The 24,502-nt window shown below is 34.4% G+C and overlaps 3 protein-coding genes across 5 annotated transcripts; 1 reads left to right on the top strand and 2 right to left on the bottom strand.

Moving 5' to 3' along the window:
- Positions 1 to 4,219: 4,219 nt before the first annotated feature.
- LOC108452648 (transmembrane 9 superfamily member 12) lies at positions 4,220 to 7,280 on the bottom strand. Its single transcript, XM_017750453.2, has 2 exons — positions 7,005 to 7,280; positions 4,220 to 6,657 (listed from the first exon to the last, which is right to left on the bottom strand). Exon 2 carries the CDS (start codon positions 6,578 to 6,580, stop codon positions 4,601 to 4,603), a length of 1,980 nt encoding a protein of 659 aa, XP_017605942.1. The 5' UTR covers positions 6,581 to 6,657; positions 7,005 to 7,280; the 3' UTR covers positions 4,220 to 4,600.
- Positions 7,281 to 8,866: 1,586 nt separating this feature from the next.
- On the top strand, positions 8,867 to 11,606 carry LOC108452857 (uncharacterized). Of its 3 annotated transcripts, none has more exons than XM_017750641.2 (6): positions 8,867 to 9,198; positions 9,335 to 9,427; positions 9,945 to 10,173; positions 10,341 to 10,432; positions 10,741 to 10,842; positions 11,172 to 11,606. In XM_017750641.2, the coding sequence occupies exons 1-6, from the start codon at positions 9,103 to 9,105 to the stop codon at positions 11,331 to 11,333; spliced, it is 774 nt and encodes a 257-aa protein (XP_017606130.1). In that variant the 5' UTR covers positions 8,867 to 9,102; the 3' UTR covers positions 11,334 to 11,606. The 3 variants fall into 3 exon arrangements, with proteins under 3 accessions (XP_017606130.1, XP_017606124.1, XP_017606138.1); XM_017750635.2 differs by having other exon boundaries at positions 8,869 to 9,198; positions 10,735 to 10,842; XM_017750649.2 differs by having other exon boundaries at positions 8,870 to 9,198; positions 9,330 to 9,427; positions 10,735 to 10,842.
- A 108-nt stretch (positions 11,607 to 11,714) lies between these two features.
- On the bottom strand, positions 11,715 to 18,591 carry LOC108452851 (auxilin-related protein 2-like). The gene is made up of 8 exons (XM_017750628.2): positions 17,595 to 18,591; positions 14,432 to 16,151; positions 14,206 to 14,338; positions 14,005 to 14,105; positions 13,841 to 13,906; positions 12,981 to 13,070; positions 12,423 to 12,599; positions 11,715 to 12,283 (listed from the first exon to the last, which is right to left on the bottom strand). The coding sequence occupies exons 1-8, from the start codon at positions 18,158 to 18,160 to the stop codon at positions 12,245 to 12,247; spliced, it is 2,892 nt and encodes a 963-aa protein (XP_017606117.1). The 5' UTR covers positions 18,161 to 18,591; the 3' UTR covers positions 11,715 to 12,244.
- Positions 18,592 to 24,502: the final 5,911 nt, after the last annotated feature.

The raw sequence follows: 24,502 nt of genomic DNA, 5'->3' as shown, positions 1-24,502 counted from the left end.
AGATGATGCTATGAAAAGATAAATCGGTAGACAGAATTGAAAAAAATTTATATCCACACACACTTATTTATATACTCCTTTGGCACGATCTTCATCGACATCACAACCATTCATCCTTAATCATTTTTTCTCTCACTATAGAACCAGTCGATTCCCATCTAACTGAACCAGAATTGAAATCTAACTAGCCATAATTTAGCCATTAAAATTTCTGAATTTCCCAGTGGAGTTCAACAATTTTGTAATCCTTTTAATTTAGTCCTAACCTTCCTTAAATCTGGGGTCAATAGAGATAACTGGGAGTTACATTTCCAACTTGTAACCTCAAAATTTGTAGAAGAACTCACATGGCCCGGTCTTCTATGAGGATGTTCTAGAAACTCTAACTTACCTTCAACATCAAGGTTAACATTAAGCATGTGGGATGGAGATGCATATATTGTAAAATCTAGATGGGTTCCTCCAGTATTGTCCAGACCTTCACCATTAGAACCACTCCCTTCTAGTTTAGTAGGAACTACCTTTGGTTCAAAAAATAATACAATTTCTAAAACATCTAGCCTAGGCTCCAGAATTAGATCATAATCAGTTTTAGATCCCTTTTTATTTTCAGTTCCATTTCCGTTCTCAAATTCCTCTTCCGTTATCAGCCATAGTTGCATCTCTAGTGTTGGATGTCCCTGTTGGGAAATGTGTCCATATTGTAGTAAACATGTAACTGTTTTCTATTTATTTGAACAATGAATAAATAAATAGAGTTAATCTCACATTTCAATATTATGTCTTTTGTATTTCTGTATTTCATATTTTGTATGCATAGAAAAATTGTGACAAGTAAATATTAGCTCATTGATTGTCTAAGTTTAAACTGATGATAAGTGGCATTGTAAAAACGTTTACATTGTGAAACAACTTACTTTAGTAGATAATCTGAATAAGTCTATAATCCTGTAAAAGAATCAAAGTGAGCATTTGATTCAAATATTGAGAAGGATTATTATGTAGTCTACAATTCCAATTGAGGAGATGGCTAGTCTCGGCTATCAGAGCAATTGACTCCACAAGTAGAGACATAGATATATTCATTGGCAGAATGATACATTGGACTGGACTCGAGATGAATTAATTCTGAATCAGTTTGTGAATTAATTAACTTGTGACGTTCAAGGTGTGATTTACCCAAATCTTGAGTTAGTCACTAACCATGTGTATGTAACTCATGTGCTTTGATATTAGTGGAGGCTTATACTCTAAAGATGATCGAGCCGATAGCCAGTATGTTGGGTACATGACTTGTGTACGGTAGTAACAGTGAAATTCATAACTCAATTAAAGAGTTAACGATATCCTCTTATTTGCATTGTGTGGATTGATAAATATGGAACATGGCCACGAATTGCTTGTTCTCAAACGAGCAATTTATTACAATTATTTATTGACATTGATCATATTAATCATTAAGAAGACACAATGATGAAAATGAGATAAAATAAGATTGTATTGAGTTAACGGATTTAACTCAAAGGAATCAAGGATATCTTATGAGGGTAACACACACATGACGAGGTTATTAGACAAAGCAGTTGAATGAATTACTTTCGTAAAGAATATACAATAAGGAGTTTCCAATCGTGGTATTTCTTGTCGAATGACTCCATAATTAAGTAATTGTGAATTATCGGAATGATGCTTCTGGACATAATTACTATTACTAGAGCCTAATTGTATATATTCGATTGGTCTCTTCGCTAGCTCAACAAAAGCTCGATCAGATTGCATTTGAATCAAAAGAAAATTTTACGACTTTGGAAACAATTTAATTGAGTTGATTTATTCAATGTGGAATTAAATTGGGCAGTAATAAGAATTGTTCAACTAGAGAATTTGATTAAAGAATTGTCTTGAAAAATTAATTTGAAAAATCTAAGTGATTTTTGGAAAAATTAATTTTGACCAAGTAATTAATCAAATTAATTAAAATTAATATGATATTAAAAATTAATTTTCAAGTCAGACAATTGGTCTAATGGGTAATTGAACTTGAAAATTAGACATGAGATCATAAATTGGGTTCAAGAGCCCAAAACCAAAACCAAGACCCTAAAATTGGTCGAGTTGGCCTGGTACGTGAAACTGGATCGACGGTCCAACTAGTGGTTGGATTGGACCAGTAGGGCCGTCCCTAGCCCGGACCGAACCAATAGAAACTAACCAGCTCAGGGTGCTAGAGGCTACGACGGTTGCATTTCGATGGTCGAAAAATGATCGACAGTGATGGTTCTTTGGTGGTTGAGCAGTAGAAGAATTATACTATTACTGGGACTTTATTAGAGAATTTGATTTTAGATTAATTTTTTCAAAAATAATATTATTTTAATAGATTTAATATTAAATTAGATTTAATATTTTTCTTAATAGTATCTTATTAATTTAATGTTTAACTTTTAGATAAATATTCTATTAATTTAATAAGATTTAATAATAAATTTAATCTAACTATATTAATTTAATATTAAAATGGTTAAGTTTAATCATAATCGAGTTCTCTAAACTCTCCCTATATAAAGAGAGCATTGAGTCATTATTTACAAACATTTGAATTCAAGAGAAATCTGTAGAGAGAAAATTATCTAGAGAAATTATTTTAGAAAATTTCTAGAGATATTTTTTTATTTATAATTTGGCCCAAAAGTTTAGAGAAATTATGAAATTACCCCACTGGTAATTTTTTTGAGAATCTTTTTTATTCAAAGCGAGCCCACACTTGGTAGACGTGAGCTTGAGGATAGTGGAGAAGACTACTTAGTTGAAGCGTTAATCCTAGGCGAATCGAAAATGTACAATTTTGATTAAGTGTTTATTACTTTAGATATCACAACCAAATTCTAATTTTGGAAAAATTTTAAAATTCTAGCTTTTTTCTAAATTTATTTTCTGCTGCTTTTCCAAACCCGATTTTCCAATAGTCCTTTCGTCGATGCAAGTTGTAGGGAGTATATCATCCGTTCTTGTAAACCTTAAGTTAAAACCAATATTACTTGTGGATCGCCCACCAGTGTAACTTGACGACATACCCACATAAGTATTTCCAGCATAGAACATCAGCATTCTGAAATTGAAATCAAAAGCACTCATAGTATATTGTGTCAAGATCTCCATATTCGGGTAACCAACTAAACCCAACTGTATGCTAAAGTTGAAATCGACGGCTGAAACCGAGGAATGCCTTCCCATTAATGATTATGGCATTTCCTGATTGGAGCTTTTAACAACACTATGAAACCACCACACAACCGTGTAGTTGGACTTTCTGCTTGTTGTTCCTGAAACAAATTTACTGGAATTGTTGTTGAATTCGGGTCACTTAGCAATTCCACTAAAGCAATGCCTATCGAGCATCGCCTCAACATTCATGTCGCCTTTGCCTTAACTATATCATATCTAATAGGGTTCAGTGACGTTAAATATCTATATTTCAAGCTCGAAATTTTCCTCCAGCTTGAAGTCGATACTTTCCTTCTAATTCTTGATCGAAGCTCGTTAAATTTTATGCTTTTGGTTGAAAGCTAATTCTGTAGATTGGACTGATATAAAAATGACTTCAATATCGGTGTCACAAATTTGACCATCATAATAAATAACGGCTCTAATTCATCTACTCACTTTCACCCCGAAAAAAACTTGTTTCACATGTTTAAAATGAAAACATTATATAGAAAAATAAGTACTCATTATCCAAATTAAAATGACACTTACTTGAACTAATTTACTTTGTTGAGTCGATTTTTAAACTTCAAATTTTTAACATCAACAATGACCTTATGAAAATAATTTGGTCAAAATTTAACCATGAAAACCTCTACAAAAAATGTCTTCATTTTATAGGAAATTCTATCACCGAATATGAAATATAACTTCAAAACGTTGTAAAAAATTGGCCATGACAAGTAAAAAAAAAAAAATATTTCTTAAGCATTTTTTTGAAAAGATTCTACAGATAACATTATGATATGTCACATAAAAGATTGGATGAGATGTGTATATTCTATTCCGAGATTCCCAGACTTCTGAAATTATTATCAGACAAATTTTACTAATTTCAAATTTAAATTTATACTAACACATCAATAATAACACCCATTACCTTGATGTATTTCTGGTCAAATCAATTAAAGAACAATTAATTCAACAAGAAAACAAAAATCAACTAGGCAGGATATAATAAACCCTTCTATTTGATTAAAAATATGAGAAAGATCAAAGATTAAAGGTTTTTACAATCCAACAAAATTACAACTTTCTAGAACATCAAAATAATTGAGCCGTGCGCAATCCAACAAAAACCAATAACTAGGTAACTGCAGTAAAGGAAAATGAAAATGGCAGAGCAGGACGGAAGTATGCGACTACACATCACAAATTTTTCCTTTTCTCAACAGCCACCAATATAACAGATATTTTCGAATGACCATTGAGGGCCTGTTTGATATACTGATACAGTGATACATGATCGGCTACCAAAGGCAACTTGAGAGAAATCATCCTCTTACAGGCCAAAGTCTTCTTCAGGATGGTAGCTGAAGATCGCAATGGAACCTTTTTAATCGATCTTAACAGATGAGAAAAGATAATGGACAAAATAGAATGATGTGATGAAGCCAATGGTGCCTGTAGACAACATGATTGCAATTGCCATGATCATTGAGTAGCCAAGATAAAGAATAGCTGACACAGGACCACTCAAACTCTGTAGGTCAAACACCAAGTAATTGATGGAGTATAGGAACACATAGAGTGCAACTGAACCCGAAGCAAAGAAAGCCTTCCACCACCATCGCCAGTCCTCAACGCAGAGATGCATGTAGGTAAGGACCACCGAAACTTCAGCACAAACAATGATAAGCAGTAGAAGAACTATAAGCAAGAAGCCAAATACATAATAGAACCTGCCAAGCCAGATGCTAGAAAGGATGAAGAAGAGTTCAATGAACAGGGTTCCAAATGGAAGGGTCCCAGCACCAAGAACAAGAAGCCAAGATGGATATTTGCGTGCAGGAATCTCCCTTGGAATCTGGTTGGTTCGTACAGGATATTGTATAGCTTCAGCTCTGGTCCCTAAGAATCCTCCCACGAGAGTGAGAGGCACAGAAATGCAGAACCAGAGAGACAAGAGTACAAAATACAGAGAAATGGGAATTGCACCAGTGCTTTTGCTGCCCCACAGAATAAAATTCAATACTGTGAGGATAACAAACACAATTCCAGGAAAGAAGCATGCAACCGACCACGAAATGGACCTCCATCCTTCCGAAGTTCCCTTGAGAGTTCTCCAGAGTCGTACAGCAGCATACCCAGCAGCAATACCCAAGAAAAGATAAAGAATAATCATCCCTGTCAGTAGCATTCCTCGTGAGGCAGGTGACATGAAACCAAAAGCAGCAAAAACTATAGTGACTGCTGCCATTCCTGTAATCTGAACTCCATCTCCAATCATCACACAGAGAAGCTTCGCACAATCTGGTTCCCTAAAAACATCACCAACAACAAGCTTCCATCCAGAAAGCTCCTCATTCATTTGTGCTTGAGCTTCTTTGTCCAATTCCTCATACCTTGTCAAATCCCTCCTCACAGTCCTTAAGAATATGACAAACACAATACCAGCTAAGAAAGTGATCACCATCAATGAATTTAGAATTGAAAACCAGTGCACACGTGCTCCTTCCATCTTCAAGTAAGCATCCCACCGAGATGGCCATCTAATATCACTTTTAACAAATTCAACCTCATAAGTAAAAGAGATCCTCTCTCGTTCCCTTATTATCTGTGACTTGTCTAGCTCCAAGGGGCAGTTCACAGGAGAGATACTATCATACATGTGAAGCTTAGTCATGACTTCTGGATCGTACTTAACACTGCATGGAGTCACTTCAAAACCAACAATCTCATAACCAGATGCCTTCTTCTTATCAGCTTCGGAGATGACACCCATCCCTTCTTCCCCAGTTCCAATTATCTGCACACCACTTCCCTCATACTCATGAACCAAGACCTTGAACTTGAGATGATTGATAATGTAATCATCATTACTATTTGGTGGAGTAAACCCAACTGGGAATCCAGTCCACTGAATACTAACCCCATTTTGTTTTGCAATCCTCATAACCGGCAAATTGTCTAGAATCATATTCACTTGATATAAATCACGAGTCCTCTGTTTCAAAAGCTTAACTTCATGCTCATTCAAGGGGCTGGTAGTACAAACATAGAGGGACTCGTTCACATTCATTTTAAACCGATAAGGGGAGTTATCAATCTGATCTCCCATGAGAAGCTCACCTAGATTCTCGGCACTTTTCTTTATTCCACCGAGAGGTTCGCAATAAGGGAGACTGTAATAACTAAAGGGAAGCTCGGTTTCAATGGAAGTCAATGAATTAACTTTGGCAACTATCGTATCCGAAGTTGAATACGTGTGCATGTAACTTCCAGGCAGATAAAACCCATGACAAGAATGGGCAAATAGAACCACTAACAGAAAAACCGAGCAGATTCCGGGCATCTTCCTTTCCGAGAAAGCCATGATAATAGCAGATCTTGCAATATACGGTTCGAATCTAAGCTACTATAGACTGAGCATTCAGTATAAGGAGGAAAAATCTACAGACAAACAGGTTTTCAACAATCAGTTTCCACGCAAATTTAACTCAACATTAACTAGCGCAACAAAAGCATTAAAACGATACTGAGATTCCTAAGTACCAAAAAATTAAAAAAAAAAAAAAACAATTTCATTGCATTAGCTTTGAAAGCAGTAGATCCATATACCAAAATGCAAAAAGCATCATTTTTTTTCCTTAAACAACGAAAAGTATTAAACGTTCATATCAATAAAAAAAATCACAAAACAGATCAAAGTACTGAACAAAAGAAGGATTATAAGATTAGATCTAGAACCAAAAACCCATTTAAGTAAAAGGCAGAGAGACAAGAATAGGATAAAGAACCTGAGACAGGTCTAGGGTTCCAGTTGAAAGTGATTCGGCTCTTTGGGAACAGAAAACGCGTAAGAACGAAGCTTCTGCTTCTCTTTGATATATATTTTTTTTCCACTTTGTTTCAGTGGTTTAACTTTAAAGCTAGTAGGAATGAAGCGAATATATTGAAGAGAGCAAAACGGAGGAGAATGGGTAATTTATAAAATTATAATAAAATATGAGTCACAAATCTACCAACATGGGAAGTTTTAATAAATCTTGAATTTATAAATTATGAAATAAGAATTGACAGAACTCTTGTGTGGGGCGGCCTCCAAAACTTAATAGGTTAAATTCTGTTTTTAGTCTCTGTATTTTACAAAAAGTTATAGATTTAGTCCTGTATTTTTTGAATTTTAAAAATTCAATTATCACCAAACTATAGCTAATAGATTCATAAAGTTAAATTCTATTGTTTATAAAATCTAATGTGACAAACTTATTATCATGTGTGTAATGTCATATCAGTTTGTTTTTTTTACATATTACTCATCAAACATCCAGTCAATGGATTATCAACTGTTATTTGTGTAAAAATTGAAACTTCAAGAGTTAAAAACTATAGAGATTTAAAATGATCCAGTTGGAGAATATGGGCTGTAGCTATGATTATACGCATAGTAGAAGATTAGTAATTTAACTTACTCAAACGGATTTAACTGCTAGGACTAAAATTTCAAAAGCCAAAAAGTACGGGATTAAAATTGATCAACTTGAAAAGATAGAGGACTACAATTGATCAAATTAAAATATAAAAACTAAATTCATAATTTTTACAAAGTATAGGGACTAAGAACAACATTTAAACCAAATATATATATTTTCACCGCTCCCATCGTAATTCGGCTAGATCCGCTGGGTTGAATTTTAATGGAGGTGAGATTTTGTTTCCATCAAATTTTGAGATAAATTTCATCTATGATCATTTAACTATTAATAAATTTATATTTTGATCATTTTATTATGGAAAGATTATAACTATTCGAAATTCATCATTTAAGTCACCTCGATGACTTGCTAATAAATAAAGTAGTCATTATTCCTCAAATATATCATTAGTTACCTAATTATTAATGATACTTACAAATTTAATATCTAAATTACTTAAATTATAATTAAAATATCAATTTGATATTTTAAGATTCTTTAAGAAATAAAATCAAAACAAATCCCAAAAATATATAAGAATATAAAAATTCTTAAAATCTAAACATTCACAATTTATTTTTGAAACTATAAAATATTATTTTAAAAACTTATATTTATATAAAATTTCAAAAATTAAAATTCTAAAATAAAAAAACTACATAAATTTTCAAAAATCTAAAAATTGATTTTTTTTTTTTTGTATTAACAGCTACAATTTACTCCACCAATCAGCGATGTTTGTAAACTCTTATCATTCTCTCTTTAGTATTTAGGGACTTTTGGATATTACTCATTTGAACTACTATTTTAATTTTATGCCTCGAAATAAATTTTAAATCAAAAACTAAAACAAATGAATGCTTTGAAATAATTTCTCAGAAAAATAATATTTTGAAGAGAATAATAAATATAAACAAGCATCTTAAGCTTAGCTAAACTTTTCTGCCATAAGAATGATTGCAGTGGATATGTGCATGAAGTGTCAAACGGAAAAAAACTTTGAAAAACTATAATTGATTGCACCCATGTTGAGATGCTTTCTAAAAAAAGACAAACAAAAACTCACAAGTGTATAAATTTTGATTTTAATTTTGATTTAAACAAAAACAAGTACAGGAAGTGTTTTTTAAAAATGAATAGATATTTCATTCAGCATATTAACAAAATCATGGGTGGATATGGGGACCTTTAGGCCTTTTAGGCTGTAGGATTAATTTTGGGCCAACTCAGGGGTAGACCCAAAGCCACCCCCACCAAGGCACCAATTGCACAATTTATTATGTGGAATAAAATGGAATTCTTTCATCTTCTACATCAACAACCAACCTCCGACTTGCTTCTTCGCAACGATTCACGGTCTTCTCTCTCTGCCCCACCAATTCAGCTGGGCTTTTTCGAGTTTGGAGATAGCTCCTGAAACATGGAACGAAAGATGGAAGATACTTGCCCAATAATCCAACGACCTTCCCTCAAAACTCATCCCCGTTTCAACAATTACTCCTTATGGAAACACAAGGTTCGTCTCCCTCTCTAAGTATTAATTATGGGTTTTTCATTTTTGGGTTTTAGGTTTTATCATTTTACCTTTCTTTTATCTGTTGAAAATTTGAAATTGGATGAATATTATTTAAATTGTGGATGATGAAGTGTAGTTGAGAGAAAATTGTTACAAAAGGGTACGAGAAGACCGCACTCGTTTGCTTTGGAAAATGAGGTTGCCTGCTGCCCAATCTTTAAATCACAAGGTTTTTTTTTTTTTTTTCATTCATATTTTATCTGGCTTCTATATATTTATTGCCTTTTGCTGCATATTATTACGTTACCCTGAACTTGGAATATAAGATTTAGGTTCCCAGTTATTCCAAAATTGTACCCTTGCTACTTTTTTAGCTTCTCTTGATAAAATATATGTTGGTTCAATCTTTATTTTTTCTTCAAATACCTGTCTTCCATCATCCATGCCTGTGTCAGACAGAAAAATCCTTCCAAAACTCTCCAATTACATGAAAAACTTCAGGAAAAAAGATTAAACGTGTTCATGACAGATGCATACTTGTATTTAACAAGCATATCCAAGTCCAAGTAACATAGGATTATATAGCCTGGTGAAATTTGCTTGTAATATTTGTTGGTATTTTTTTTGAATTCAGGTGCTTTTTCTTGATTTCTTATAATTCTGTTTCTCTTGAAATAAATTCATGCAGGTGAGTTTATTAGTACATCACTTATTTATTATTTTTAATTTGTGTTTTGTGGTTTCAGGAGTTTATAAAAACTGCCTTTCAGGACATAGTTTCTGATGAACTTAAAAAAATTAAAGGCTCACCAATAAGTGACTGCTTGGAAAGCTCAAACTCTGTTTCCTCTGCACCTGATGAATTATGGGAATACAGTGGCCTTCAAGATGCATATCAAGGTGAATGCGAAGAGATACTGTTAGAAATGCAAAGAATATTTTATGAGGATCTCAGGAGGGAGCCAGCAGGAAAAGGTAATTAATAGTCCCACTTCAAAACCACTGTTGTTAAGGCTTCTGTCCTAGTGTTGCACCTGTATTCGTATCTTTCTATAGGTGGGTGAATGATCATGTAAATGCATGACTTATATTTGGTCAAGTCATCCTTTTTGAGTTCAAATGTTTACTTTAGTTCCTTGCAGAACCAAAAGAAGGAATAGAAAGTTGGGAAGATGAACAAGATGAATACTTGGCCCGTGCAGTTTACGAGCATATGCAATTGAATGATGAGCAGGTACAGTGACAGTAAACTATTCATGTTTCTTTTTCTATGCAAGTGTTAGTATTGTTAACCCGTAGTGAACATTTAATACATAATGTTTTGTAGGTGCAATAAGATGTTTTTCTAGGCAACGTTGTCTGATTGCTTCCAGGAAATTTCTTTATCAGTGTTGTTGTATTAATCTTTTATGTTCTTAATTCTTATATGTGGTTCTGTATTATAGTTCATAGGAGTATCAAAATTCAATTTTCACCATCATCTGTTAAGTTTTTCAAATGAATGAAATCAACAAGATTTTCTGATGTTTATGTTAGGTGCAGAAACAGATATGGTGCCCCATCTGTAAGAGAGGAGAGTTGCAACAGAATCATCAACTTATTTATTGTACCCTTTGCAAACTTCAGCTTAACAGAGATGATGAGGTTATCCTATTAACTTTTTCTTTTTTTCTCATACAGTTTCTTTTGCTGTCCAACCAGTTCATTTGTTATAACTATATCATTTGCACAATGTATCACATTCGAAAAGCTCCCTTCATTTTAGAAAAAAAACAAAAAACAAAAAGAAACTTAACCTATGTTGCTGTGACTCTTCATTTTACATTAAGTATGCGCTCGAATATATTTAGATACGAGTACAGAGATATGATCCTCCGAGGGCACAGATATCTAACTGTCCAATACCAATGTCTGACAAGTGATATCTAAAGTTAAGCTTCAATGAGTTGTCCACATTCTGGTCTTATTTTCAGGTTAATTTGGATGTTCTACGGGATCGATTAGCTGAAGCACATGTGGATCATTTGGAACGAGGGTGCAGATTGAAACCCAAGTTTTGCCTTGAGACTAAATTTGGTTTAACTGCATTGTACATCCTTTGCCAGGACTGCAGTACCTTCGAGATTGTTATTTAACTTCCTGTTCTAACTGCTTCATAGTTCATAAGAGCATCAGCGGTCTCTGTTTCCCGAAGTTTTAGTTTCGATTTTAGTTTATTCCCTTTTGTCATGCTTCCATTTTATCTGACTATTCTCTCTTCCATTTTAGTTTCAGTGTTACTACAGTGAAACGTAAATTTGTCCTTTTGCTCTGCTTTTCCATCTTTTGTTTTAGAAGAATATTGTTCAAAACAATCTTTTGTGATACATTATAATAACTTTGATAATAAATATAAGCATAAAAAAAAATCGGTTTACATAATGTAAAATGATACATTAAAATACACAGAAACAATAACTGCTATTAGCCAGAAAAAGGAAGTGCGGGTATGCTAAATTGAAACCTTATAATAAAAATTTAGCCGACGAATATGCATATCTGCTAGACTGCAAATAAAATTCTTGTCACTTTCCACCATTCTTGTACTAAAAACAGATCGTATGCTATGCCAAAAACAAATCAATTTCCATACACATTTCATACCATCAATAGAACAATAATCGGTATTCACTAACATAATCTAATCAATGCTCTATTATCCACCCAAAAGAAAGTGGGGAAAAAAATACATTGTAAAAGAATTAACTACAAAAAATGATCTCCGAGTAGATGGGGTGGATGATAATCTACATCAACTCAAAATAAATCAATTGCCCGTGGCGCATCAGTTGGAGAAGATTAATGTACAGCAATCTGAACAAAAGAAGAGTACCTTCACCCTTCACTTTCCTCACAAAACTTTGAAGCTGGTATCATATGCTCCGTTCTACCAGCTGGTATAATGAATCAACAACAGCAACAGATACTGATATAGTTGCTGGAACAGTTATGCATTCAACTCCCGAGGCATAGCTTGCCAAATAACGACCTCTACACAAATTCAAACTCAGAAAAGTTCCTCTGAATTGAACTTGTTCCATGCTTCCTATTTAAAATTGAAATAAAGAAAACGGTGTGAGGTAAACAAGATGGAAAGATATGCAGCACTATCACCCATCTAAGAAGAATGATATGAATAAAAATAGCAATCAATAAACTGAAATAGGGCACCAAGAGTCAAGTACCTTGAGTAAGTCGAACACCTTTTCTGAAATATATTTCTGCTGAAGATTGGCACCTTTTTGCTGAACCTTATCAGGATGGATGCAAAGTGTAGCCTTTCTGTAAGCCTTTTTAACAGCAGCAGCTGTAATCAAATCCGTCAAAGAAACAGGTTGCCAACCACATTCAGGCCAAAGAACCTAATCATCGCAGAACAGGTTCAGGAGACAAATTAGTATAACAGTAACTATATCACTTTTGTCATGAAATAGGAGGTTATCAGGAAAAGGATAGAGTTAAGCCACAAGATGTTCTTATGTTTGAATTCATTTCTCACTGTTCCTACGGCAACTATCTTATAATTTCCCTTAAAAGTCATCTACTGCATGAACAAAACATCTCAAAAAGGTACATCAGACAGTTGAAATGAGGCAATAACGTGAGAACTGTACATGGCACATAGCAGAAGGAAAACACGGGGAATGCAATATAGTTTGTTAGTATGTAAAAACTGCAAGAGAGAACCAAGAAAAAAAAAAGAAGAAAAAAGAACAGCAGTAGTAAGCAACAGCGTAACATACATATTGCATGGTTGATAGTAGAGCACGCAAATTTCCCTCTTTCCCAGCAGCCCATCTCTTGATCTCAACATCAAGTGTTTCAGAAATTCTCTGAAATAAACCCATAAATCATTATTGGAGAGAATAGTTAAAAGCAAAAGGGTTGCAGATCTGTGCATGTACAAGTAGAAACTCACTGATATAGACAGACTAGTTAAATTCCAGGCATATATTATCACACAGCACAATAAAAGCATGAATTAATTTCTTCAGCGAATTATGCACCATTATACATTCCATTACTTAAGAATCTAATTACATCAAATAAAGGTGCAAGGCCAGATGTGACGGTTAATTTAATTTGAGGTTCATATAAAAACTTAATTTGCCAGTCCCCCAACTCATCCCACCAGCAATACTGGGGCAACAAAAGTTTGACCAAGTTTTAACTTATCAATAATACCTTTTTTAGAAGTCTCAGCAGGATCATATTCTAGGATTAAATACTCTGGTTATCACTTTTTCTCATGTAAGCTAAAACCATAAATTAAAGCCACCCAGTTTCTTCATATGTTGGTATAAATATAAGTGAATATGTAAACCATCCTCGAGTGAACTTTACAATTTATAATTTTGAAGCCAACTGAAGGTAAGACTGAAGAAATGAAGAAAAACCAAATGCAACCACAGACCTAAACACACTTGCAACATATAAAAAGTAATGCCATTGTGCAAGTTGCATGATATGAAGGGCGGGGCCAGAGTAAAAAGTTTTTTATGATTGGACCTATTGAACAATAAACTCCAACAAAAACACACTTAAAAATTAAAGGATGAAGAAAATAATAGGAAAAGAAACAACATTTACTGCATCCCCTTACATGTCTCTCAGCTTGTTCCCTTTGCACTTGAAGGTCACGTTGATTTTTCTCAGCCAGTGCTTTTGCCTGGATATGCAGAACTCAATAGTAAACCAGGCCAGCAAGTAGTTTATAACAGGACAGGAGGGCAAAGATAAAATAAAATCATGTAACAGAATACATACAGCACGCTCCTGCGTTCGTTGGTGGCGTTCCAACCTGGCTCTTCGCCTTTCTTCAGTTTCCCCTTCAACCTCTTGGAACTCACCAGATGAAGATGCAGCAGCTTTCACAAGCAAAGTAGTTTAGTCAGTTATCAATTAAGGAGAAGAATAAATATGAAAGTACAAATTACAAAGATCATTATATCTTCGATTTACAAATACCTCCAAAAATAGAACTTAGATCATCAACAATATTTGTAGTTGAAGAAGCTTTCTTCATGCTAGATGAAGATCCAACAGATGTTCTCTTAGCTACTTCAGGCCCTCCCCTGTTTTGTCCATCAAACACAGGATCCTGAAAGAGCAGCAGTTCAGATTAGATACTAGAGGGCTGGCACTACAGCATAAATCAGTACACAAGTACAGTACGACAGCCTTAGATTCTCACCAAAATGTTAGCTCTTGGCCTTGGTGCACTGCTTGGTCGAGAACCCATACTAAAAAAGGATTCAAGATCATTGTCATTATTTTGCTGGCTTGCACTTGCAGAAGCAGCAGCTCTTTGTCGAGCCTCTGCAGCTGCTCTTTCTCGAGCCTCTGCAGCAGCCCTCTCCACAGCAGCTCTTTCTGCTCTACGCCTTGCTTCAGCTTCAGCTTTTGCTGATGCAGCCCTCTCCCGTGTTTCACTCTCTCTTGCCTCCCTTTCCCTTGCTTCTGCTGCAGCTCTTTCTGCTCTTTCTCTAGCCTCGGCAGCTGCCCTTTCACGGGCTTCAGTTTGCGCTCTCTGCACTGCAGCCCTTTCCGCACGCTCTCGAGCTTCAGCAGCTGCCTTTTCAACAGCAACCCTTTCAGCTCTAGCACGAGCCTCAGCAGCTGCTCTTTCACGTGCTTCTCTAGTAGCCCTTTCAACAGCTTGTCTAGCCCTTTCCCTTTCCCTCTCCATCTCCCAGACTCTCTCCCTCTCTTTTTCAAGGCTTCTTTGTTCTCTCTCCTTCTCCTCCCTTTCCCTCTCCAATTCATGTCTCCTTTGCTCTCTTTCTTCCTCCTCCATTTCTCTTTGTTGCCTCTCGCGCTCCAATCTCTCTTGCTTTTCTCTATCAAAAGCATCTTGCATATCTCTCTCATCTTTATCCATTTGATCAGCTTCTTTAGTTCTGGCAGCCTTAAAATTTCCTCTCTCCCTCATTTCCTTTGCATGCCTAAATTTAGCCTCTGCTCTATCCATTGCCTCTTTCATGGCAGCAGCAGAAGCAGCAGCAACAGAACTAGTCTCAAAATCATCAACAGGAAAACCTTCAGCTTGTTCAACATTATTCCAGGCCCTACCCATTGCAAACTCTTCAAGTTCATCAATTTGAGATGTAACAGAGCAGTTTGCTGCAGCACGAGTTGACTGGGAGCTCCGTTGTGAGTACTGAGTTGAATTCTGGAAACAAGAAAAATCATCTACCTTCATTTTTGCATTTGTGGAAGAAAATGAGCCTGCCGTTGTCTTTGAAACTCGTGGTGGTCTTGAAGGAGGGGGTCTTGAAGGGGGTGGAGCACTAGTAGGTTGTGTAAAGAGTGGAATCTCTGATACAGTGAGCCAAACATCATCAGATGCATCAAAATTCACCTCAGATCTGGGAGTTGAATGTACCCGGGAACTAGTCGCATTAGAATCGACGTTCATGTATGGGGGAGGGCTAGTAGCTCGACCAACAGAGCTATGAAAATCAGTTGACAGACTGGGCATGTCAAACATGGGTTGATGAGAGTCAAGAAAATTGTCCATAGAAGGCATCCTCTTCTTTGTACGGTTCTCATAATCCCTATGATTTTGCTCTTTAGTAACAGGAGCTTCTTGTCCGCTATCAGTGCTTAAAGGACTCCTATCCTTCCCTCTCTTATTGATCTCGGATGATCCGAGCGGTACAGATTTTCCAAGACCATCAAGAGGATCAATATCATCAAATACTCCCCCACTTCCAGATGAGCTCTCTACTCCAGACTTCCCAAATCCATTAAGTTTACTTGTTACTCCAGGGGGGTCAGCAAACAACCCTGTGGATAAATCTGCAGGGTCCAGTTTCGGTTCTAAGACAACAAAAGGGTTCTGCATCAAATTAGGGCCAGTCTTGCTTGAATTTGAGGCTAGTTTCTGAGACCGGCTAGACTCTGAAGTTGATCTGCCCATAGGATGGAGCACAATATCAGCTAATATTTTACAAGGTTTAGCCAAGTATTATAAACAAGAGATAAATAAGACTTCATAGAAAAGATATTGAACACAAAGAAAGATACAACGTCTCAAGCTTCAAACAAAGATTTTGGGTAGAAAAGTACCATAACATATTTAACCCTTTTATTGCCCTTTCTTCAAACTTAAGCTGACATTGTTTCCAATTAAGCATAATCACAATTGTAACAAAAGTAAGTTTTATTTCTTTGGTTTATTTACCTCTGCCATGTCCGGCAACAGCTCAAACACTGTGAATAATAGCCATTAAATGATTTCCAAATACATAAGAAAATCTCAAAAATTTCAGGCAGTACCTATTGTCCCATCTTAACTCCAACAACAATGGATAACCAACCGAATGATACCCTAGCAAATGAAATTGATTTAGGAACTTTGCCACCTTAATGAAAAATAGAAATGACAAGCATTCCTCAAACGTGATTAGGAGTAAGAAGGGTCAGAGATGTGCACAATGAGTGCTCAATGAGTCCAATTCTAATATATATGTGAAGTGTATCGTAATTAAAAACCCCAAAACAATCATAAGCTAGCCCTCCTGATCCTAAATGTAGATGTCTATAGCATTTGCTGCTCCAAATGAGAAGCTCCCTCAAATATGTAACTGCATCAAAGTGAATATCTTTCCTAGTGGGAAAAGAATTGAAAAACCAGTGAACAATGTTAGTTTCAAGTTCATTACAACATACTTCATTACAACATACAGACTTTTTTTTACCTCCATTAGATCAGCTCTCAGATCATATCATTGACAGTGTCAATAAACTCCAATTAATCACAGCTCTCTAGAGAAGATAGTAAACTGAAGCTTTAATTGCATTAAATATAGGAAGAAGCTATGCTATACAGTTGAGAAACCAAACAATAAGGAGCAACTAAATGAAAAATAATTCTAGAAACACCAAGTCAACTAAGTCAATTTTAGCAAGTAAATTACCATCTTTAGTCGTTTTCCAGAAAATCACACAAAAGTACCTTGCATGTATGGTTTTCCAGACAAACGATTGACATTAAATTATTTAAAACATACAAAACCAGTAAGCAAATAGCCTTGACTAAAGTCTTACAGCAAACAAGAGCTAATCTTAACTACAAAAATATGTAACTAAAAATGCTCATCTCAGTGAATGCATTGCCCCATTTTGCATGCTAATTGCCAAAACCACAGCCATGTCTCAGAACCTTACACTATATTGCACATATAAGCATTTATGCAAACATATCATAAATCGCCAGTACCCTTTAATATAAAAAGCCAGCACGAATACCTATAGCGAAGTGTCCGAACGATGCAAGTTCAACCAAACATAACATGGAAATAGTATAATATGCATTTATCCCAAAATCAAAGCCTTTACAAACCGGAAGATACCTTGCAGATGCTGCAGAGTTACTCTGACCGAAACCAGCGAGCAAATCATCAAATAAAGGTGCACCTTTTTCTGCTTTCACTCTCTCGCTCTTGGACTTCATCTCGGTCTCTTTCCTCCCCAGATTCCCAAGCAGAGCATCCAGCGGCGAGCTAGTCAACGATTTATGCTTTGGAGAAGACCCCGAGACCGCAAAAACGTCGTCGTATTTAGCGGCCGTGGAGGAGCTCTTGATCCCGGGCAATCCGTCGAAAAGATCGTCGTCATAAACAGGCTTGTCAAAAACCGGCGGCTTCGGGTCCTTGAAAAAGGAATCGTAATCGAACGACGGCGTTTGCGCGCTAGTGGCTCGAGACTCAGAAGAGTATTTAGGCTGTCCACGGTAGCCGTCGTCGTCGAAAATGGAATTGGATGACGATTTAGAGTTGCCGTATGAGGATCGGGTAAAATCGGATCCGAACCCGTAATTGGAACCCGAAGAAGGGTTTTTAGAAGGTGCCATCGGGGCCGACTTCCCTTGGGGCTTGACCCCAAAATCTTTGGCTAATAAACCTGGAAAATCATCCATTTCAATTCAGATTCTCGGATAGAACCGGCGGTTCTTACTACGTCGCCGATTTGCCCAATCCCTTTCGCCACTAAATTTCCGACAAGTCCTAGATCTGAGCAAACATAAAGGAAGAAAAACAAAGGGGAGCGAGTAATCTATTGCCAAATAATATTGAGCAAAAATATAGATAATAATAATATTTCTAATTTATTCTTTCAGATTTGAAAAAAAAAATGGGGACAAAGAAAGGGAGGGAAGGAGACAAAAAATTGCGTTTTGGCTGTTTAGTTTATTTCCCCCTTTTTTTTTCTCTCCTTCTCAACGGCTTCCCACTCTCTTGTGTCTCCGCCCGATTTTCAGACCGGTTTTTATTTTGTATTTTTGAAAATTGTTTTAAAAAATAAAAAGATGGAAAATCTTATCATTGATTTGCTTTTTGAATTTTCACTTTGGTACTTCTTTTATCCGTAGAAACCTTGAAGATGTTAGTATTTATACAAAAATCTACAATATTTTTGAATATGTGTAATTTGCCCCATGAACATGAAATTTCCAAAATTAAAAAGTAATACTTGGTATAATTAGTTTACAAGTTCCATTTTTTAATCACAAAATAAAATTTGAATTTTACTATTTAATTTAAAGATTAATTATTTATTTATACACATTAAATCAATGACTTTAAGTTTTGTTTATTTGTATTGGATAGTTTTATGAGCATGGCAGAGATAAATAAGACTATTATTATTCTTATTGTTCCAAAGGTATCGCATGTGTAATATTAAAATATAAAATCCGAAACATAAAACAATCCCCGAAAGTCCAAAAACTTCATTAAAATTGCAGAAGCATACTTATATACAATCATTTAGTTTTGTAGCAAAAATTCCTAAGTTAGATAAGGTTTTGAAAAAAAATGTAAATTAGTTTTGAAATTCAACATGTTGTAGTTTGGATTATAGTTTAAAATGAAAATATAAAATCCGAAACATAAAACAATCCCCGAAAGTCCAAAAACAGTCCAAAGGAAAATCTTATTTAAATTGAACAAAATTAAAAGAAATTCAGTTATTAATAACTAAGCTCTCGCCACACTGATTCGTCCTAAGTTACCTGAGAGCAAACAAACAGAAAGTGAGCTTCCGAGCTCAATGTGTAACTTATTTTAAATAAGAAATCAAACACACATGATTTAATAAATGATATAGCAGATATATGCTCATATACATTTTATGAACAATTACTGATACAAATCCTACCCCCATCCATTACATACCATTTCTGACCATCCTTACACACTAATTAGGGTAATAAATACCCATCCAGTCCTACACACCACTAAGTGAATATATGTCACTTTTCAGAAAAGTAACAGTCTAGATACCAAATTCTGAAAAGTATGGCAAAGCCACCAGAATAGACATGTCGCCCACCAGATAAAGTAGATTATTAAACTGCCAACACATTCTTGTTTAACATAAATAGAACATCAAATATTATGTTTTACAGTCTTATTATATCATACGGACCCTACAGAAGGGAAAAATTTGGTTCACACATCAAGTACGACCCTAGGTGATGCGGTCGTTGAGAGCACCAAAAATATCCTATTCCCTGTAAAATAATGAAAAAGAATAGTAAAGGGGAAATAGGGTCGAATCCTCAGGGATCGGATTATACGAATGCTTGTTTCTCGAAATCCTGGGCAGAATCGTACCCAAGAAAACCTGCGTGACAAAAAAAAATAAAAAAATAACAGAATTAAAGATTTGATTTGGAAAAAAATAAAAAACAGAATCTAAAGTTGACTGAAATTGTGATTACGAAAATAATAAAAATGATAAAGAGAGTTGAAGGAAAAGAAATTCTTATTCGTAGATTCCAGCCTCCAGTTGTCTCATTCCGCCTTGGGTTCGATCCTCGGCTTTTAAATGACCCTTTTCAACACTTTAGTATTACATTCCATCCGCAGACTGATGGGCAATCTAAGAGAGTGATTCAAATTCTGCAGGATATGCTACAAAGTTGTGTCATTGACTTTCGTGGTAGTTGGGAGGAGTTTCTGCCACTAGCTGAGTTTGTGTATAATAACAACTTTTGGTTTCGTGCTCAAATGGCACCTTACAAGGCTTAATATGGTTATAAGTATCGCACCTCTTTGTGTTGGATTGAGTTTGGGTAAGAGGTGGATTATGGGTCCTGATTTCGTTTTTGAGACTGAGCATAAGGTTAGATTGATACAATATTGACTTAAAGCAGTTTTTGACTGACAGAAGTCTTATGCTAATTTAAAGATGAAAGATATTGAGTTTGCAGTGGGAGATCAGGTTTTTCCTTAAGGTATCTCTGTGGAAAAAGGTCCTCCGATTTGGACGTAAGGGCAAGTTGAGCCCTAGGTTCATTGGGCTTTATCGGAGTTTGAAACGAGTTGGGTCAATTATTTATCAGTTAGAGTTACCTCCGAAGTTAAATCGTATAAATGATATGTTCCACATCTCTATGTTAAGGTGGTATCGGTCTGACTCATCTCATATTTTATCTGTTAAGGAGATTGAGGTGAGACCGGATTTGACTTTTGAAGAGGAGCTGGTTTAAATTTTGGATCAAGGTTAAAGTCTTAAGGAGAAAGGTTATTTCATTAGTTAAGGTTTTGTGGAGGAATCATGGTACTGTTAAAGCCACATGGGAGCCTGAAGATTCGAACCGACAGCAATATTCGCATTTGTTTGAATCAAGTATATTTCAAGGCCGAAATTTCTTTTAGGGGGAGAGATGTAACGCCCCAAAAAATTTAAGTTCTAGATTTTTTAAATTTTACCATGTCAATTAATCTGCTTCAGTGGTTAAGTATGGTTCTCGATTCTTTTTTGTCGAAACCATTTTCAAATCGAGTTTTGGAAAATGGGAATCGATTTTAAAAAACGAAAACGGGAGTCGCCACCAATCTTTTTAGGTGTGATTGGATCACCTTTAAAACATTTTGTTTTAAAATCATTAGTTTTGGTCCACGAAATAAAAGAACGAGTTCGGGAGTCAGTTACGTACGAGGAAGGATTAGCACCCTCGTAACGCCCAAAAATTAGTACCTAATTGATTATCAAATGTCTTTAATGTCGGAAATTTAAAAAATTTTAAGATGTAATCCTCTTTAAAATACTTTGATTTTGAAAATTTTGGGTTCACTCGTATCAAAACATTGACACTAAGTTAACCTTTTGGAAATCTCTATCTCGAAACGACAAATCGCCACATCCAATAAGTTAGGACACAACGCTTTGAAATTCCAAGGCAGTTGCTCGTATTTAGAAAATCTTAAAAACTTAGAAGGGTACTTAACTATTCGAACTCAACGAGAAAAGTTGCAACCCAATAAGTTAGGACACTACTTTTCTCGAAGCTTTCAAATAATAAGCATTGCCTTTTTTATTTTTATAAAACTTTTAAATATTGTTTTAAATGACCTTTTAGAGTGACAATTCTATATTACGAAACATAGATATTCAAATAGCGTTTATTACAAAGTATTATAACACTTTATATAAATGCAATCATTATATAGAGGTAAAATAGAATAATAAAAATAATTATGCTAAGCAAATAGGAATATACCCAAAAGAAAGCATAATAAATGCACTAATTATATACAATATATCATAAATAAAATATTAAATAATATAAAAACATGGTAAATATTAATGTGTAAAATATGTATGAGTAAAAATAGATGACATGCATAGAAAATGGATAAATAGAATCTACATAAAATATAAAATATACAATCCAATAATTTAATGTACACATGAATGGATTAATAAATGAAATGATGCATATAATACAATATATCAATGTACATATATAAAAATATGCATTTGAAAGTAAATTATAAAAGTCTGAGATATTACATAACATATGAAATACATAGCATAACAATAATACATTAATTCTAAAGTAAAACAAATATTGTATAATAATAAAAAACATAAGTTTTAAAAATATATGTATAATATAAACAATTGATAAATAGAATGAGCATATAAAAAATGTGATATTTAATAATAAATTTAAAATATAATATATAATAAAAATATATTTATAAGAATAATAATTATATAAAAATATAAAATATATTCGTTTAGAAAAATAATGTATAAAATATCAAATGTGTAAAAGAATTTATATTTATAATGAAATGATTATATAATATATATACATGCATAGAAAATATATATTTGAAAATAAACTATATAAAAGGTTAAATATTATGATATATAAAATACATAATCAAATGTATAAAAGATAGGAAAAATATACATATTTGAAAAATGAAGAAATTAAAATAAAAATGGTTGAAAAACTAAGATAGACGAAGAATAAAATAAGAACAAACCACAGAGAGTAAGAAAGCAAGAGGGAGAGAAATTTGAGTGAATGCTCTCAAGAATTCTTATTGCTTCCCAAAACTCAAGTGTGATTTACAATGAAGGGAGAGACCTCTATTTATAGTTGAGCCTCCCCAAATCCAACGGTACAGATCAATTACATCAACAGTTAAGATTAAAGGATATCTACAAATTAAATCTCCAAGATTACAAATTCATATCTTCTAAAATTGTATATCATATCTAAGTTGCAATCATATCTAAGATTGTATCATATCTAAGATTGCAATCATATCTAAGATTGTATCATATCTAAGATTGCAATCATATCTAAGATTGCAATCATATCTAAGATTGTATCATATCGAAGATTGCAAATCATTGAAGATTATATTTCCATATGAGTCAAGCTTGTAGATGGACCTTAAATCTAAGTAATGGGCCATTCCGATCGGGCCAAATTATAATTGTAATTCTGGACTGAACTTTGGACTTCGTTTTTTTTGGGGGTTTATTATTTTTGTTTTTGGACTTATTTCTGGGCCCGGGCAAAATTGAGTGTCTACACTTTTCTTTGAATTTTTTGTTATTTTTATCCTATCTTTATCTCTGAACATTTGACTTCAATTTAATTTTTGCTCAACTTGTGTTAAGAATGTACCTGTTGATTTAGTGATAAGGTTTCAACTTACCCTTTGGTCTTGTGATCGAACCCCTGCACGAGTAAGTGGAAGTTTTTTTTTATTCTCATGCTTTGTTTCACCTATGTGGATGAGTTTAAGATAAATTCAAACTTTCAAAAATCTGATTATTATCAGAAATCTGGTTAGTTGTTATTACTACCTTTTTAACAAATTAATTAAAATTTAAAAGATTTCCCTAAATTTTCTCCCACTTGTTTCATGTTTCCCCCGCTTCTCCCATACATTCTCTCTCTTTCTTGTTGTTTCATGTTAATCCCAATAAAAGTTCTCAAACTTTTTCTTCTTATTTTTTTTTCCTTGCTCATTCTCTTTTTCATTCTTGATCGCTTTTAATTGTCCCATTCAAAATTCGGTGGTGGGTGTTGTGATTGTGTTGTTTACATCTTGATTCTTGCGTATGTACTGAATAATCTTGTACGCTTTTAGGGATTTTTGTTCTCTTTTGATACTTGGGGATTTTTGTGGAGTTGTGTTCCATATGTATAATTGTGTGGGATTTCTAGGTGGAGATTGTGAGGCGATTAATCCTCTGGGTGAATTAAAGCTTGTGATAGTGCTGCTTTAGTTCAAGGGTAAGTGTTTTAATGCCAATTTGGGGTTGTTTTGTTGTTGGATTGATCGTATTTAGTTTGATTGATATTTTAGGAAAATCAAGGACCATATCCTCTCAATCGATTCTTTTTCGTTGGCTAATTCGTTAGGTGAATGATATTTTTAGGTATCGAAATTTGTGTTGTTGCTTTTCCATAAGAAAATACCTGGGTTTGTAATAAAAAACCCGAAAAATAGCGAATGGCACGAAGTTGAAAAGTGAATTGTGTGCGCCACACGACTGTGTGACAGGCTGTGTGCCTGACCGTATGAACCCACACTGTCTGGGTCAACTGGGTCGTGTGGGTCACACGAGCATGTGTGAAGTCATGTGGGTTACACAGGCTAACCAATTGGGCGTGTGGGCCAAATTTCTGAAATTTTACCCTAGAGTCGTATTTCATGTGCGAATCAAATTTTGCCCTTCTCTAGGGTTCGTATGGAATAAATAAGACTCTAAAACATGATATTTTATGATTTGTTTCTGCTAAATGAGATTTATGTATGAGTAATGTGTATAACATGTATGTTATATGTGTAACAGCAGGATGTGATTTCTGCCAATGTAATCTAAAATCTTATGTGTATAACATGTATGTAATACACGCATTTGATATCTGATTAGTATTTCATATGCAAAGCTACCTTTTTAGTTGTATATGGAAGAAAAGTTGAACGAATTTCTT

Source organism: Gossypium arboreum, chromosome 7, assembly GCF_025698485.1.
Source record: "Gossypium arboreum isolate Shixiya-1 chromosome 7, ASM2569848v2, whole genome shotgun sequence".
Taxonomy (NCBI): domain Eukaryota; kingdom Viridiplantae; phylum Streptophyta; class Magnoliopsida; order Malvales; family Malvaceae; genus Gossypium; species Gossypium arboreum.
This window is presented reverse-complemented; position numbering and strand designations above follow the sequence as displayed.

Bases quoted from the DNA above. Each gene is read 5' to 3' on its own strand.
- LOC108452851 (XM_017750628.2), bottom strand. From the start codon at position 18,160: ATGGATGATTTTCCAGGTTTATTAGCCAAAGATTTTGGGGTCAAGCCC. The intron at 14,339-14,431 runs GTGAGAATCTAA...CTGCTCTTTCAG, and splicing joins GGCCAAGAGCTAACATTTTG to GATCCTGTGTTTGATGGACA. The intron at 12,600-12,980 runs GTATGTTACGCT...TGCGATGATTAG, and splicing joins TACTATCAACCATGCAATAT to GTTCTTTGGCCTGAATGTGG.
- LOC108452648 (XM_017750453.2), bottom strand. From the start codon at position 6,580: ATGGCTTTCTCGGAAAGGAAGATGCCCGGAATCTGCTCGGTTTTTCTG.
- LOC108452857 (XM_017750635.2), top strand. From the start codon at position 9,103: ATGGAACGAAAGATGGAAGATACTTGCCCAATAATCCAACGACCTTCC. The intron at 10,174-10,340 runs GTAATTAATAGT...AGTTCCTTGCAG, and splicing joins GAGGGAGCCAGCAGGAAAAG to AACCAAAAGAAGGAATAGAA. The intron at 10,843-11,171 runs GTTATCCTATTA...TCTTATTTTCAG, and splicing joins AGCTTAACAGAGATGATGAG to GTTAATTTGGATGTTCTACG.